Raw genomic sequence first — 18882 nt, forward strand, 5'->3', positions numbered from 1 at the left:
ACTGAGGTGGTGCTCAATCGTAATGCAAAACAACTGAAACCAAGTAGATCTGAGTTGAGTAGATTAGAGTAGGTACTAGTGGAAAAGCGGCACAAGTTAAGTACTGCAGTTTGTACTAGCTGTTAGCTCCCTATCTTCTATCTAGGATGACAGCAGCGCATGTAAAACACTAGATGTTGCAAAATGTACTAAGGATATGCGTGACTAGTTGACTAGATGTGAAAACCTTGCTGCCTTTGCTAGTCGGCGCCAGAAATACTGGTCAGTTAAACATAATATGTAATTAAAGGATAATGGCAGATTATTTCTCTGAATCTAAGCGGTAAATGATCCGAGGGGGGAAACCAAGCCAAATTCTGCATTCTGCAAATTCTGTACACAAGAGAGGTGAGGAAGGGAATGCAGGTGGCGTGAAGTGGGTGGAGACGAGTGTCAGGAGTGATTTGTGACAGACAGGCAGCATTAACAGTGAAAGGGAAAGTTTACAAAACAGTAGTGACTCCTGCTGATGTATGAGTTTGGAGCCAGCGGTGCTGACAAAAAGAAAAAAAGAAAGATGGCTGAACTGAAGATGCTATGATTGGGCGTGACCAAAAGTGGTGGGTAATAAAACCTCAAAATTATATCACAATATATCAAGAGAATTTAAGATGCTAGAGGCAGCAACATTTACAAATAAACAAAGGTCATTTTCTGTCCTTTTCCAATGACCTACTGTCACTGATGACAAACTTCCAAATTTGAAGTGTGACTATATTGGAACAGATAAAACAGAAAAACAGGAAAGTACTCTAGGCAAGTTGTTCTCCTAGAAATGTGCAATACAAAATATAAAATAACTGCTTAACACTTCAGTTTAAGAATAATTAAAGTAACCTAACTTCAATAGCTGATGACTTACACGTTTAATTGCTTTGACTGGCTTTGTTGCAGCTACAAGAGAAGAGACGGACTGAGAGAGACTGCTTTGTGTAAAGCGAGGGTGACAAAAAACTTGAGTTTGACATCTAAAAGGGTACAAATTAAAATCTTGATCAAAAGGGTCGAAAGTTCATGTCTGTATGACGTTAAAGAGGACCAAATTTTGAACACTCGAGGATGTGTTTGGAAAATCCATATTCTTTTCATTTATGGGAATCCGCAGCCTGAGAAGGAGCTGTGCTGAGCTCTTTGATACTCAAGGACACAGAGGTTAGTGGTCTGTTTCAACTGCTGACCGGGTTGGAAAGGGGAGGGGGGTATGTTAAGTGGGTGACACTGCAAATGCAGAGAATTTGCTTCTCTGTGTGCAGCTTTGCCACAAGACTCAAAGCAGAGTGAGGGTTTCTCACCAGTTCGGGAACAAAGCAGGTTTTACCAAGACATATTTGAACTCTTGCAAAGTGTGTGCAGATTTCCATCTGTGGTTATGACTACAGGTAAGCTGTTTGGGTAAGATCTCAGAGATTTCTAATAAATTATGCATAAAATTTCAGGCTCAGAATGGCGTTAATGCTCGACAGATGTACAAAATGTCCCTTTCCTGCTTCATTTCACGTGTTAACAGAGCAAAGCATGGACAGTTGTGGTATTCTGAGAATGAGCAGGCCTCAAGCCGGCAACGATCCTAATTTTATTTCAGGAAGTGGAATTGGAAGAATGTGAAAAAGCATACATATCAAAAGATGAAGTGTTGAGGATAAATATAAAACTGACACGATTCTTTCTCCAGCTCCGTACCCAGCTGCTTACCAGGATTATTTGAGGTTAAGTTGAACAGATTTCTCTTCGAGTGTTGTTTGAAAAATGACTCCAGAGAATCCTGCTTTATGTTCTTTCCCTTCTTATTATTAAATGTGAGACAGATTTCTGCAGCTGGAAGTCTGACTTCCCTCTGAGTTAGTTTATGTCTGAGACCCATTAATACAGAAATATTTGCTTTAGCATTTGATGGCATTCAGTGTATAATTCCAAACTTTTATCAGTCAGGAAATTTCATTAGTTTCTTCAATGCTGGTTTATTACCAAAGCAATTATTAGTGGTGGGATTTTTATTTTACTGTAATGAGGCCATCTGGAATATCATCAAAACAACACGGAAACCAAAGCCTGATGTCTTTGAGCAATTTTTTTTTAACTCAACTGCAAATTCTCAGGACATGAGTGCTGTGATGCAGGCTTACATACCTGTTTGTGTGGATAGACGTTGATGTGGCATTTGATACATTCTTGTCCCATGTTAGCCCAGGAGTTGCCACTCATCCACTTCCTCTTACACTTAGGGCACTTGTACTCTCCAAAGCATCTCTTCTTCCCTTGGTAGGGTGTCAGTCCTTCACCTTTGGGTCTGGCCTGTAAAGAACAAAGTGAATAAGATGCTTGCACATGTGGAAGCTATAGACTGCATATATTTAAAGCCTCATTCTGAAGCCAGAAGAGAAGGAGGGGTAGATTTGACTGGTATCGACCTGTCAGTGACATGGTACCAAACCCTTTATTTGTAACGCAGCACAGGAAAAGCCATCCAAATATAACACACACAACAGCATCCAACCAATGACACTGTGTTTTAAAACTATGTCTGAAAAATGTAGTTTATTAAACAGTTTCTGATGAGAATAATCAGCACATTATTTTCCCCAGAGCCTAATCCAGCAAATCTCTCAGCTGTGAGGGGAAAACGCCTGCACAGCGCAGCTACGCATGCAGAGGGGTGCGACCCGGTCAGTCGGCCAGCGAAACGTACTTCGTTAAAGGGGATTTATGCGTCAGCGTCGTAAACGCAACAACTTTTGGCGTAACCTGACGTGCACACCTAACCTGAGAGAATAACAATCATCTTCTCAATATAAGGAATAGTAATCGTAGCATGAAGATAAGGACTCACTAATGTCAGCAAATTCCTGGAGTTTTATGAAACTATCCGAACAGAAAATGCACGAAGAAGTGGAAACACTTGTGGGAAAAATATGTTTACGAACCAAAACAAAAGGCCTCAGTGATGCTGGCGAGCTTTCCACTCTGTGTGGATTGTCATCAATCAGTGGTTTGATCGTGGTTGCTAAACCACAATAATTCAAAGAACGGACATCACTTGGCATCTTCAAGTTCAAAATTCATAGAAAATAAGCAAAGACAGATAAAATAAGTGGCAAAAAAGAAAAGAAACTGGACTTTAGCCAGGTTTTTGCACACTGCATCACTTTTTTTCCATACTCTGTAGGTAAATTAAACAAACATCTTCTTGCGTGTAATAGAACTTGAAAGCAGCAACGACCATAAATTTGTTCAAGTGTTTACTGAGGAGATAATTCAAGTTACAAGTAGGGTTATGCTCTCTGCACAGCTGGACTTCTTTGCAACCATAAGAGTAGCCCCCTGCTGTGCATTAGATATACTGCAGGTTTACATTGCTCATCTTTAATATACAGTCCATATCTTTATGTAGTTAAAAAATTATATGAAATAGAAATGCAGGTTTTTTTTCTTTCAGTCCAGAAGATGGATAGATAATAAGAGATGGTGAGATGACAGCAGGGTGTGTCCATCCTTGTTGTGCTAAAATATTTTCACCTTCATCACACAGGACACTCCTACAAACAGTTTTGGCACAGTTTGCGGTCTTGTAATTGACATTAACTTTCATTACATCTGTGTTAAATTACTCCCAACGATTCTCGTGAGGGAGATGATTACGAACAGTCAGTCAGCCATGAAAAAGCGCAAGCCCGAGGGCAGTTCTTTCTCGGGGAGCCGCCTCTATGACTTCATGTTGGCAACTTTATTTAAGCCACTATAGCAGCAATGGGAAAACTGACAAATTTTTCCTCTAGAAGCATGTCTGCAATGACTGCGAGACATTTGCCAGAAGAAACCCACATGTATGCTGATTAGTAACTTTGTCAGAACTTGTCATAATCAATTTAAAGCTCCATTACTGAAATAAAAATGAAGACTCATCCCAGAACAAGTGATAGTCATCATCAGGCTGGGAGTGGGCTATCTGGGTAAACAAATATCTTCATTTTGGGAAGTAAACACTGTAAATAGAATACCAAGGAAGTCCTTTATTTTATTTAAAACCTAAAAAATATGTTTTTTCATGAAAGTCTGACCCAACAGGCAGAAGTGAGCCTCACGCAAAGCATGAAACTGCTGGCAGCTTTCCAGGAAGTTAGGAAATGCTGCGCCTTTTACTTGAAATCAGACCTGTCCAGTCCACTCTTGATTCCCTGCAACTGCAGATTGTTTTCATCATAACTTAGACATTGCTTGCAGATTCTGGAATAGATGGTAAGGGGGGTAAGGGGTACCAAGAATGAGAGGAGGAGGGGGTACAATCAGTATTCCTGGTTTTCACTTATTTTGTCCTAGCCCATGTATGAGTAATAAGAACTTTAATCAGGAGCATGTGGCTTCTCCAAACAGACGTCAGCACTTTGCATCAGCAGCAGCGAGCCAATACTAAGTAATGGCGGCTGTGCTTCAATCGGGCCCCTCAACAGCATGACCTCAAAGCCACTGTCAGCTTTGCATCTCCCACTGTGACAGCATGCAAGCTGGAAAATCTGACTTCTGCTGGCTCGCACCACAACACTCGCTATACAGTGACAGCGTTGTCTTGATGCAATCGATGGGCAATCTTGAAGACAATGCCATGGCAACATTTTGTTTGAACACTCTCCTCCAAATGAGCTAGCTGTTATATAATCCAGCTATAAACAGGCTGCCATTCTTACTCTAAAAATTAATTTTAAAGCACAAGAACCAGCTGTGGCAAGACTGACCGTTATCACACACAACAAAATACGACTGACTATTCTGGGTTTAAAAACAAAATCATCAGTGTACCAGGTGTACTGCCCAGGAGGTTCTACCTTACCCCCTTGTTATTCAGATTTATTTAGAAATCTGAACATAATCAGTGGTAATTTCCTCGTGCAGCTGTTTGTTAGAAAAAGAAATTCTCACTAACACTGTAGCCAGATCTCAGCAGGACAGAAACAGCACTCATCCTCCTCATGACCATTCCTCTCTTGCTCCATGCTGCTTCCAGGGCCCGGCTTTGACCTTTGGCTGCACATCGCACTCTCTGTCTGCAGCTGAGCCATCTCAGATTAGCTCAAACTCTTTTCGCAATCATTGTGTAGATGCTTGTATTATGCACATAGAATATAGAAACCAAATAATAATTACATTCATTTGTTGACAATCATTTTATGTCAATTTCATTTTTGTCTCTACAAAATCAAAATCTGAAGATCTGTGTTTGCTGATAGCAAGCGCCACGTATCATCTCGATGGATTCTTCTTTGAATCTAATGGTCGTCTGAGGTCCTTTCTGTGCAGAGTATGCTTGTTCTCTCTGTGCCTGTGTGTTTTTCCTCCAACAGACCAAAAACGTGCTTGTTAGCTTTGTCCTAAACAGGCCGGAGGTGTTTGTCCTGTGAAGTACTGGCATCCTGTCAAGGAGGAACAGCATATGTGCTAATGGTTTGGCTACTTCAGCCATGCACACCAGTAGGTTAGGTGTGTGTGAGTGTTATAAAAGGCAAACAACAGAAAATGTTAAGAAAAACTTACTGAACACAACAGCTCAAAAGACAAGGACACTGCTGAAAAGAAGGGTCTGAGGAATTTGGTGGTGTGGACATATTTTGGCTATTTAAAAACAGACAAAGAAGCAGCAAAGCATGCACTGTATATGATGTTGGAAGCATGTCCACACAAAGGCAGGTAATACCATAAATTGTTTTTACCACCTCAGGCAGTGCCGTCCTTTAGCACACACACAATGCCATGCTTTACAGCCACAGCTACTTTCTTCCATACCAAAAACAATAAAAAATAAAGACACACAGTGATATCACACGTAATGTAAATAACCTTTGTTATCAACCCCCTGGCCATAAACATTTCTCTGTGTGTGCTCAGTATATAGAGATGACTGAACACCTATGTCATACCTGATCCATATATGAGCCTCACCGCCCACTTTACTGAGACAGTATTCCACTTCTTGTGGCGTTTTTTTTTTTTTTTTGCCTTAAAGCATAAGTGAACCACAACAAGTGAATATGACAGTTTTGCTTTATGTTCGACTTTGCTTCGTATTTTTGTCTATTTGTGGGATTGTTTCCAAAAAAATCTATCTATACAAAAAAAATTATAAGATTATAGCGGTAGGCCCCGGCCAGGTGATGGAGTCAAACTCAGGGCTGTGAGGTTACAGTGCTAATCGCTAATGTCTACAGTACACACACTGAAAATAAATATTATTTAAATAAAAATTAACCTTAAGTCTTCACTTAGGAGAAAAAAATGAATCGTTAAGCTTGACAGAAATAGTGATTTGATTTATATCATATATATATATCAATACAGACTGATTTAAAAAAAAAAAAGGTATGATATCGCAATTGTAGTTCAATATTAACAAGTCCCTGATAAATAAAGTTTGTCTGTTTTGAATATATTACATTTTTTAGATTAAATAAAATAGTACTTAATTAATATTAGGGCTGTTCGATATATATCAGATGACGATATAGAAACGTCTACCGTTTCCTATTAGGCTATCGTTTGTTTCGCGGTGTCGTAAAATAAACTGTTTACAGCAAAAAAATTTCATCGTTTTGATGGTTACTGTAGTGACTTTATTAATAAGTTCTCTCTTTCTCTTATATTAACCACATTATGGACGGACAAGCGCCTGTTTTTACTTTAGCAACAATGACGGTAAAACCATTGCGTGGCTCCGCTGCCCGCTTGTTTGTTTTCCACGTAAACCTTTCACAATAAAGCTCAAGATCCTGTTGAGACTTTTCAAAATAAACTGAATCACGCGAAAGAGTATGCAGAGTGCTTACGGATGAGAATCAAAAAAGAGCCGTTAGGTGCTAAAAAATAAACCTTAAACTCAAACGTTAGAACAGGCTTTTCCCCACAGCACGCCGTGTAATAAATACAAAGAAAACGGCGGCCGTTACAACCTATGGCTAAAAATATAGTTTCAAACAGTCGACTCCAGGTACAGGACGCCCAGCTGGAAAAAGTTCAAGCAAGTCGACTTGCCCGAGATTCACAGAATTTACAGAAAATATTACATTTTTGTGATTTATATCGTTGTCAGGACGATAAATGTCTTATATCGGGGATATGAGATTTTGGTCATATCGCACAGCCCTAATTAATATGAATAAAAATCAGTAATAAAATTATTAGTTTTGGACCTGTGTACAATAAAATCGATGCACTGATGGATCAGTCAGCCAAGAATTAGCCAATTTATCAGCATTCTCATGCATGTGCATAGTCGCACGCACACTCAAAGCCACATGCTAACATTTTGTTTGGTAGGTGAAGGCAAGTGTATAGCAGCTCATTTTCAGTTCATATTCTGTACCTATTTCCAGTGACAGAGTAGATCCTGTGACTTCCAGAGTTTAGTCATCATTTACAAAAATAATACTTTGCAATGAAGAAAAGCTTGTTTTTGTTTTGTATATGATGAAGCCTATTCTTTACATGACTTCCACTTGCCCACGCTGTCAAACTTAATTCTGTAGTCAATACTCTGGTCCAATCATTTTCACATCAGTTCCTTCTGCAAACCAATCAGCTCTGTCCTTCAAATCTCAATGCTTTTGTTTTCTTCTGCCTTTCAGCCTCTCATTAGAAAATTAATTACACACAAATAAATGACCAAAGAAACTTGCGTCTGTCCAACAATATGGACATCAAGTTGATAAAAGAGCAAAAAGTGAGTGAAAAAGCAGTGAATGAACCAATTTCTCATCACATCTGCCTTCCACACAGTCTGAAATTCAGTTTTGTGCAACTGCAAAGTACTGCAGAATTTATTTGGACATTTGAAGTCATAAATCTGAGTATTACTCACATTGTGGTCAGCTGCTGTCAGCCCATTGTAACTCGCCCACCTCTCACGGTGGTCTTAGACGAAGAACGAGTTTAATTAATGAATTAGGCACTGTGTTTCTTCCATACATACAGGACCTGTCCTTTGATTTACATCGGTTTTCACAGATGTAAACACTAATGACTGAGCAAAAATGTTTTAGTTAAGCTTCATTTCCAGGAAAATAATCTTTTAAAACAACATTTACAAACTGTCCACAGCAGACACAATACAATGACTAATTTAATGGAATTGCGTCATCACACCATGCAACGCTCTGGAGATGAGCCTGCACAGGAGGATGTGTTTTGTTTTCCGTTGCTCTCTGCAGTTGAAACCATTCAAGCTTGTGACAAGTTAAAAGCTAAATGGACATATCTGACCAATTTAGAGCATTTTAGGTGTCCGTCAAGTGGAAACAAGGGCTTGAAATGGCAAATGGGCCTATGGGGATCTGTGCTAGGAGGCTGCAAGCAGTGTTTGTCATATTACTTAGTGTTTGTTTAAGTCCGCAAGGCTATAGCCCTGTGTGTTGAGATAAGGGTCAGTGCGTGTGTGTGTGTGTGTGTGGAAGACAGTGGCCTTAGACAAGGCAGCGATGCTCCATAACAACAGCTAGTTTACCATATCCTCCTCTTGTCCAGATCAGAGCACACACACACACACACACACACACACACACACACACACACACACACACACACACACACACACACACACACGCATACACATTATGGGTCATTGAACTGTTAAACCAAGCATGCACACGTGATACCCACTTTCTCTGACACAAAACATGGCCACACACAGGCACAAGCAAGCCCTAATTTAATGCTTTTTCCTCTTCTTGTTCCCTTTAACACCCCGGCACACACACACACACACACTCTCGGCAAATTCCACACACACAGGTTTTCATACACTCTCGAGACGTAACTGGAAAGTCTCGGTTTCCTGCATTACTCCCACTCAAGTGTTTCGCTCTGCTACAAGAGCACAGATCATTCTTTGGCTAATATCACAGAATTAATGAGCACACAAAGTGCATTAAATGGAATAAACAGAGCTGTGCAAGACACAGTAAAACAAAGAGGGAGACAAAAAATGGCACGCAAGAGACCGAGATCAGCACTGGAGCTGACGTCACAGTTGAATTCGAAGCGGCCTCTGTCTCCTGAAAACCTGCTGGTCAAAAAAAAAACTTAATGGAAAAGAAGGAAAGTGGACAAATAACCACAAGCCCCATGATTTTTTGGAGAGACCCTCAATTCAGTCCCTCAAAGGAGGGTGGAAAAACGGAAGAAAAAACTGAGAGAAGGAGCGGAGGAGGAGGAGAAGGAGGGTGGAAATCTAAATCCAAAGCAGATGGTCTCCGCAAGGGCAACATGAGAAACACTGAGGGCTGTCGTAAAATTGCTCCTCTGCTTTCAATTAGGCCATACATTTCAGTGACTGAGAGAGGGCGAGAGAGAGATGGGGGGGGGCAAAACGGCGTTAACTAACCACTGTAGCGCTGGCCAAAACTATGGTGGACTCGACTTGTTATTGTGTGGAGAAATGCAGAGAGAATTCTCAGGGGGGAGCTGATTTTATGATTTTTAAAGACACGTACCGGTACATTCATTTTGTTAGACACATATCCAATTTGGGGGCGTGGAGGGTAAAGCCTATACTAGAAGACATAGGTCCCTCACAGGGCTAACACAGCTTAGGCCAATTTATAGTGTCTAATTAACCTAACATGCATGGATGTAGAATACGGGAGGACACGCAGACACATGCAAGAACATCCAGACTCCACACTGAAAGGTCAGGTGGTTCAAACCCTGTTGCTGTGAGGTGACAGTGCTAACCGCTGCGCCAATGTTCTGCCACTTCCACACGCGTTAGTTGAACAGAGAGAATAATATTATGGATCTGATGCACAATTACTGGCAGATTGCTGCATTTTAAGAGGTGTTTTTAAGTAAGAAATCACAGTCTAGACTACATTTAATGAGACGTCTTAAAATTTCTGGGTAAATCAGGTAATACTGTGAAATGGAGAGAGGTATGCAGCCCAGGCATCTGACTCTGAAATTGCAGTTTGAATACCATTTTGCCACAAAACCATCCTGAAATTCTGATCCATTGTAAATCTCTAAAAGATGTCTTATATTACTGACCGCTGGAAAAATGTGGTCCTGACCACCGTCTGAAGCCTAAAGTTGACCTTGCATTCGTGTTGATCTTACATTCCTTGCTGAGAGCAATGGGGAGTGGACAGACACCAGACTTAATATTAGACGTCCTTTCCAAACCAAACATAAAAAGGAATCATGCTAAAGACGTCTCCTTTCAAGGTTGTGGCGATTTCATACTTTCTCAACATATTGGAGGAGACATTAACCTTGAGTTGGATTTCCTATATTATCAGTCCGCAGACAACGGCTTAACTAGACAGTAAGAAACTATAGCAGCGAGCAACGAGAGACCACAAAATATCAAAATTCAGCAGTTTGAATGGCAGGTGAAATATTCATTAAAGCAAAGCAAAAAGAGCACTGAGTTAAACTAGTTTCAACTGAGCTGAGATACTGAAGAGCACAAAATACTGCTGTACGACATATGGCAGGGTGGGAAGTATGAAAGAAGGTTACAAAACAGACATAACCTGAAATAACAACCAGTGACCAACTGTTTGTAAAAAGTGATAGGTGACAACGAGCAAATTCCTTTATATGTGAACAAGACTTAAAGTTTGTTCTTTACTTCAGCGACTGACAGATTCTACTGTGACCGATACCGAGATTTAGTGCATTAAAAAGCCTACATATGGGCCGATATTTTTTTTTCCAGACGCACAAAACAGAAACTGACATCCCAAATATTTGTTATAAGTAGCAAACTATGAGTCCTTACTATGACAAGGCAATCCAATTTAAAAGTAATCTTGTTTTATATCCAGAATGACTTGTTTATTCTCAGATGTGGTTGTTGTATTTAGCCTCGCTTCCACTAGTAGCTTCTCGGATCGACTCAGGTCATCTTGACTCTACTCACTTTTGGTCGTTTTCCATTAAATTTGAGTACCCCCTCAATGTGCTTGGGGTTGTTATGGCAACCCAGCTGAAGGTCCAGTGACGTCATTTTTACGCGACACAAACAACAGAACAGAGACTCGGCTCGCTTGGAACCCCGATAGAGCAGGTACTAAAAAAGTAAACCCTAAAACCTGAGTCGAGTCGAGTGGCGTTCCAAACATGTGTTCCCAAGAAGGACGTTGCAGAGTGCCCCCTGGTGGACAAACTACGCAACATCAATATTTGTAACATGGTTAAAGGGTGTTTCTTCTATCTCTTCTTTACTTCTTAAATTTATATTTATCAGTCGTCATAAATCTCAATACTAATATATTGTTAAATAGCTAATATCAGCTGATATATTGGCCTCACTGATATATCAGTCAGGCTTCAGTGAAGGAGATTTAGTTGAGAAAACAAATTTGGAAAAATGTGTAAGAACTCTATTTCTGAATTTAGATCTGCTCAAATGCACTTCGTTTTCAGTAATACAGCAAATACAGTGCAACTGTGACAAGTGACCCCTTATTTCTTTATATTTTGCTTCCTTCTCCATCCAATAGATGGAGAAGGAAGGAGAAGGAGAAGATTGTTTAATATACTGTATTTACAATTATGTCTGCACATGTTTCAATCAACTGCTCCGCCTGTTTTTAACTTTCCAAGCAAAATATAAAGAAATTAGTCTAAATAATTTTGCACAGTACTGTAATTTCACAGTTGGTGCATCTCAAGTTATCAGCTATTGTTTTAATAGGTAATGATTATCTAACATAAATCTTAAAACATAGAAGCAAACAAACAAAGCTAAGTCTCTCCCTTACAAGGAAGTTCATTGTGTGAGATTCTTTGGTATGATTTGATGATACCATTAACACACCACAAAGTTAAAATGATCCCCGAGATGCAGACAGGTCAGTGATTCATAACATAAGCTTCCCATTCACATTTAAAAGGAAGAGCCTAAGGTTGTTTGTAAAAACCACACCAGAAGAGGAAGAAAAGAAAAACATTTGTCGGGTTCCTCGGATGAAAATAATTCTGACAAAACAGTGTTTTTGCGCCATTTGCTTTGGGCTGACCACATCAAAGCAAGTCATATGTGAAACATGGAAACTATTCAGTTAAAGCTTCATACTTTCACACGCTGCATTTTCTTAAGTGGTATTTCTATCCACATGTACCTAGAAAAACAAAGAAGGAAATCAGAGCGGCACTCTTTGACTCGTCTCACTTCCCCATGTCTTAGTTAAACCATTTCATCTGCTTCCACCATCACTACCCGCATTGTTTAACATCACAGCAACTAAAGAATAAAGATCTGAGGATGCAGTCGTCACCATGTCAGTCAGAACTCAGAGCCAAGTGAGGGTGTGCAGATGGCCACTGCTCCAAGACTCTCACAAGAATGACACTGTCCCCACCTCAGCTGTGTCCCACTGCACACAGAACAAGCATTTTTTTATTGGCTGTTTCCGCTGCTGGACTAAACAGCCGCGACTTCATGCCAGAACCTCAGTCAGGTGCATTATGGGAACTGTTTATCAATCCCACCATGCACTACAAGCTCTAAATACAGCCACTGTTTTCCGTGCATCTCTCCCTCTCTCTCTCTCTTTCTCTCCCCCCCCCTCCCCTGCAATCTTTCTCACCTCTCTCTCGCTCCTTTGCTGGTGCAGCTGTCTCTTTATAATGCCTGTAAGGAAAAGTGGCTCAAAGTGACGGGAGGAACAGGTGTTTAAGTGATAAATTTGCCCTCCCTCGGGCACAATGCACCTCTGTTTATGAAAACAATCCCCCCCCTCCCCGAATAAGGCAACATAGAATAAAGACAATATACTCAGGCTGCCCCAGAAAAACAAGTAGAGGAAAATTATAGGGTGCAAAATCTCTCTTTGCAATCAGCATCAGAAGAAATGCCTGGCTGGAGCCTGTTTAAAGAAACATGCAGTCAAATTACCGAGTAAAACAAATATGTTAATTACAGTCAGATGCAATTAATCCAAGTGTACATATTGTGACTAATAATTACACTTAATGACCTAAGACGTCATTGTATGTTGCATGTCCACCCCCCCCCCCCCCCCCTCCAATTCAGTGAAGACAACAGCATGTACATTTATGACTGCCACATGCAAAGGAATAATTTACAATAATTTATAATTAAATTTTATAAGAAAAACTCTGTCATCCATTGGAAACAATTGCAAAATTATTACAAAACAAAGCTGTGATTTTTTTCAAGTTTCAAAGTTAAAGCTGCCTTAATCCCAGCTTGTTGGCACAGACCCTAAACTGCTGGGCTGCTCCCCAGCGTTCCGTAGCGCTCCGATCACTACCTAGCATCTGGAAACCATCAGTGTAAACAAAGGAGCAGCGGAGGAGCTCAAGCCCCGCTCTGCCTTCTCCGCATCCCACAGGACATCGTTCAGCGAGCAACAGAGAAGACCAGATCCGAGCGCGAGTGTGTCCGTGCCCATACGTCTGCGTGTGTGTCTGCTCTTGTGTCCTCGTCTCAGGATCTCTATTTAGTTTGGCTGGAGCTCAGAAAGAGATAGATTTACAGATACAGCGGATGGGGTTCAGTCCACAATGTTTGCTTTGAGTCTTTCAGGGTTTTTGTTTGGTTTGGTCATTAAGCGTAGCATTTCTGATAAGACTTCTAATTGCTTTAATGTGGTTTCAGTTAGCGTGCTAGTCTCAGTGGTTTGATGAAAGCATGCTGCAGGGGGGAGGAGGGAGGCAGGAACCTGGATGTGGTTTAAACCTGAGAACTGGTTCTCCTCTGTGAAACATCAAGCAAGATCAAAGGATCAATCGCGCCCGATTCTTCACCTAAACATGACAAGGAAATATTTCCTCAACAGATATCTATTAATCATGGGGTCTGACTATTTTCAGCACAGCCAACATTTTTAAAATGTCATTCATGTAGCCTTCAAACACAAAACCTCACACTTTGATGGCTATGTATTTCACTCTGTATACACCTCAAACTACACCCGGGTTTTGCTGTTGAAGCTGTTACACCACAAAAGAAAGCTTGTTGTTAGCCTATATGAAGATAGAATTTTTCACTATGAATCCACCTTTCACTTAATTTAGCATAACTCATGCCAAAGAGCCAATAATCAAGCTTGTAATATACTGAGTTTACTCAACAAAAGTGCACGTGTGACTTTTGAGGCAGATATTTAGTGGAAAATTTCAAGCAAAACCACTTTAGTAATGCTTTGTTGAGTATAATCACAGGGGCTTGTATCTGCCTAGTAACGACATCGTAGTTTCACAGCCCCACATCTACAACTGCTGAAATAAGCATTCTTATCTTCTACAGCTGTCTCTAAATATAAACCACAGCATTACACATCATGTAGGGCACCTAACTTCAGTCGGATACACTTTGGTTCACTCAAACTTCTTATACCACCAAGCATGTAAACCCATGCATATGGTCATCCTGAAAAACAAGTTAACACAAACACATTATGACAATAATGTTGTGTTTGCTGGCTCACAAATCAGAGGGTTCGGATCATAAATGAAACTGTTACAGATAATAAGTTGTCCTTCTGATGATGCATATTAAAACCTTGGCTGCCATGGTTTCTCCCTTCTCTCCTTTTTTTGTTAATCTTGTTTGTGCCAAATTTGATATTATATAAGTTACATACAGTGGATTAAAATCATTTTTATATATATAATTTATTGAAACACAATGCATGAAATTACAAACCTACACAATGATGCAAAGAAGTATATAATAGTTGTTTCCAACATTCTCATTCAATCTTCTGATTTGTTATTGTTAATCAGCTTGATTTGTTTGATCAGAAGCTTTTTTTCTATTGGACACTTTTTTCATTTGTTTGTGTGGTTTTGTCTCAGGGTTATGTAAGCTCAAAGTGGTGTGGGATAAACACGTGGGTGGGTTTTAGAAACTGCTTTTCAGAATAAAAGCATCTGTAAGTAAACACGCAAAATGGCTAAATTAATAATAATCTGATAATACAAATGCATTTTTTATTTCATTTCTCTGAAATAAAATTTCCCCATCTCAATTTCTAAAGGGCTACACCAAGAGAAAAAACTGTTCCTTAAACAGCTAATGCGGTTTAGCCCTTAAAAGTCTGAACCATGAAAGTATTGCCAAGAAATTCAATTTCTTTTTACCTTCTTTTTACCCCAGAAACAAAAGTCTAATCTGGATTTTTATCAGACAACACCTGCTCCATGAATCGTCCACATACTATTCACTGCAGCCTAGGGGTTGCAGTAGCCACAATACTATCTGAACGGACATCAGCATACATCTGCCTTTGATTACGATATAAAAGATTTACCCATTTATTGCTGAGCAGAAAAGATTCTGACAATGAAACCAACACATCTGAACAACCTCAAACCCAGCACTGAATTTAATCAGGTCCCTAGAAATACACAAAGAAATACAAGTTTGTAGATCATAGATCAGATGTTAGACAGTTGTTAAGACAGGCATGCGTACAGCGATTTCTTCATTTACTAATAGGTTACTTGGGTACCTCATTCACTGTACTTATAGCAACAAGAGGACAGCTGTTGTTACAGCATTTTTTTTCCAATAAGCTACCTAGAGCTGGGTGAAAAAATGCAAATATACGGATGTTAGGCATTATTAGGAGAAAGCATAGCATATATTTACATTGCTATGCAGATGACACCCAGCTTTATCTATTTCCAATTTCCTACTTTTAAATTCACATAAAACTGAGGTTATCATACTCGGTCCTAAAAATCCTAAAAATTTTAGATGGTGTCTGACCAGATACTTCATCTAGGTGGCCTTGCCTTGACCTCCAGTAACACTGTGAGGAGTGTGAGGTTTCTTCCTGTTAAAAGAGAGTTTTTCCTTCCCACAGTCGCCAATTGCTTGCTCATAGGGGGCCGTCTGATTTCTCAGTATTATTGTAGGGTCTTTATCTTAGAATATAAGGCTTTGAGGTGACTATTTTTGTGTTTTGCTGCTATATAAATATAACTGAACTGAATCTAACAATTAAAAGATGATTGTTTTAAACCTTTGATGTACATTGAATTTTAAATAAACTGGTTTTAAATACTTCGCTGCCTATAAATACAATGCGTTACAAAAATTAAGACGCTACTTCTGCACATGTTATTATTAATTTGTGATGATGTATAATGTGTAATTTTATTATGTGGCTGTCTGTCTCAATTTTTATATGTTTTTTGTACACAGGTCGCTACTGAAAACTAGATCTCAATCTTAATAAGACTGCATATTTAAATAAAACATTTGCACTTGAATATAAAATTGCTGACAAAGCAACAATGTGTTTTCTAACATAGCTTCTAGCATAACTAAGTTAGCAAAAGGTATGTGAGCTCACTAGATATGAATTCTCCAAGTTTACCATCACAGTCATCAGCCACTCAACTAGCACTCATCTAAACCTGCTCTGCACCCACACACACACACAGCTCACAGTGCTATTCTTAAAAAGGTTTCATATTCTACAAGCTCTTTATTTCAGCTATTCGGATATACCCTCACCATTCACTACACTATAAAAAGGGGTTTACTCACAATAGCACATCCTGGTGTTTCGAGGTCTAAATAGGCCCTAGGAGGCATTTGTGTTGTCATAGGGTCTTTTGCCTCGCTTACTCACCTTCAAGTGTGAAGTGTGAGGAAAGCAGCAAAGACAGCAGAGGACGGAGGAAAGTGAAACATGTGGTATGTGGAAAGGAGCCATAACCATGTTGATACACAACCAAGTGCTCGGCTATAATCAAATCCACGGCTATTTTAAAGGATCATAACCCCACATCGACCAGGAACAGTTTAAAAAAATCTATATCAGCAGTGCAGTCTATATAAGGTGGACAGCAATGCATTTAAAATGACTAGATGCTGAATATTTTCAAGTGTGAGATGGTGACACTGCTCTTAAGGGGTTTCAGGGTTTAACCGCTAAAATTGTCATAAATGCGTTTGTTACCGTCATATCCAGGGAAAAATTTGAGAGGAGAGCCACTCCAACTGTTTTAAAATATAACCACAAGTCCATTTCGAGACCCGTGGAGGCGCCAGAATAGTTCATTCTTGGAAATGGCCTCTGCTTTGGCAGAGTAACTGTGTGAGCACTGTGTGTGTGTGTGTCTATCCGTGTGTGTTTTTGTAGACTTCTGCACTGTACGTGTGTGTTCCTACTGGAAGAGAGCGAAGCACAGAAGACACACGAAAGCTGCTTTTTATAATATAATCTTAAAACAGAACAAGTACCTTGATTTAACATTTTCTCACATTTTCTTGAGAAGTCCCGTAACACTACAAGGTATTTTGCTTATGTTTAGTCTGTTCTATGACAAGCTGACATATCACACAGGGAAAAGGGTAAATCAAGACAGCTGCACCAAATATAAAACATCCCACAGCTTGCAGTCATGTAGATAACTGCTGAGACTTTTCCAGAAAGCAAAAGCTGAGGTGTTTTGGATTTTGAAATGTCATCACTGCCCACCAAGAAATTCTTGACACATTTGAACATGAACAATATACTAGATTGTAAAATGATTGTGTTTTCAATTCTACTTACATTTGTCTCTTTAAAATAATAAAAAACTAAAACAATGAAATACAGGCAGCAATAAAAATATGGCATCATAAAAAAACATCCCCACAGGAGAGCATCTTTCACAGGACGAACTAGATTAGCTTTTTGTTTTGTTTTTTAAATTACCTGCAGACATTCATGTTTTTCAGCCTTTGAACAACATATTTTTGTGAGTGGCTTAACTTAGCAGAAGGATCCTAAAACATAATTTAGTTGCAGAGGCAATTAAGCCCTCAGTAACCGTATTGTGAAACCAAATTGGCAAAGTCGGAAGCATGATATTCTGATCTGTTGATACAGATCGCAACAAATCTCGGTTTAGTCATCTCTAATAATGTTATTGCTTGCAAATTACATTCAGTGACCTGCAATTTGTGATTGCTTTGATAAAGCGGAGGAGGAGGTTATGTTGTGGTAAGCAGTTCAATGGTAAAAATCTCCCACACAACATGAAATTTTACTCTAAACTTCACGCTTCCTTTAGTCGCTACAGCGACTTAAGGCATAATATAGCATGTTTGTGGATACTTGTGCATATGCATGTCCAAACTGTTCTCCTTAGGAGCAGACCCATGTCATTCGTGTTCAAGACAGCTGCAGAGGCATATCATGATGCCAGCGCGCTCTCTGCCAAAACCCCATTCCCAGATTCCTAGATTTCCACAACTAATCGGCCAAAGGATCTCAGTGACATGTTGCTGGATGACTAATGAATACCCCTGATAGCCAAGCATGTGGGTGTTTTGAGTTATACGAGTAACACGCTGTTGTTTTAAAGCTGATGGTTTTGACAGGGTGCTTTTTCTCTTTCTTCATGCTTAGTTCATAGAAAACACAAGAACAAGCCAACTGGGCTTTGGGATCTGTCCCGCTTCAAGCCAATGGTGCAGGATCATCAACACATCTGCTTGACATGCAAGACGCCTCATTTCACACACATAATATAACTTTACCCTACTCCTAAACTTACATATGCCATATTTACTAGGCGTTAAGGGCTTTTGATAAGTGAGGCCACAGGTGTGAATTTCCTCTTTACCCTCTGCTAGCCTTGGACGTAGCCACAGCCCCGCAACACTCAACAAGCTGTGCAGCTGCACAGCAGCGTTATATTACCAGTCTGTGAATGACAAGAGCAGGTTGGGTCGCACACTGGTGCATACAGAGGTGCACAAAATATTGTCATCTGCTTGCAGGAGGAGGTTCTTGCTACTGCTGTCTGTGCATATGCTGCATGTGTCACCTGCATTTGCTGTATGTAGCAGGATTTGTTTGCATGTTCCTCTGCAGACTGTATTTTTGA

At 39.8% G+C, this 18882-nt stretch overlaps 1 protein-coding gene across 1 annotated transcript in view; it reads right to left on the reverse strand.

Moving 5' to 3' along the window:
* Positions 1-18882, reverse strand: part of zcchc24 (zinc finger, CCHC domain containing 24) — a 38327-nt gene that overhangs the window by 6471 nt on the left and 12974 nt on the right. Inside the window, exon 3 of the mRNA XM_040001029.1 lies at positions 2167-2331. Within this exon, the coding sequence (XP_039856963.1) occupies positions 2167-2331 (165 nt within the window). The remainder of the gene's footprint in view (positions 1-2166; positions 2332-18882) is intronic.

Source organism: Simochromis diagramma, unplaced genomic scaffold (genome assembly GCF_900408965.1).
Source record: "Simochromis diagramma unplaced genomic scaffold, fSimDia1.1 OVJJ01000421.1, whole genome shotgun sequence".
NCBI lineage: Eukaryota > Metazoa > Chordata > Actinopteri > Cichliformes > Cichlidae > Simochromis > Simochromis diagramma.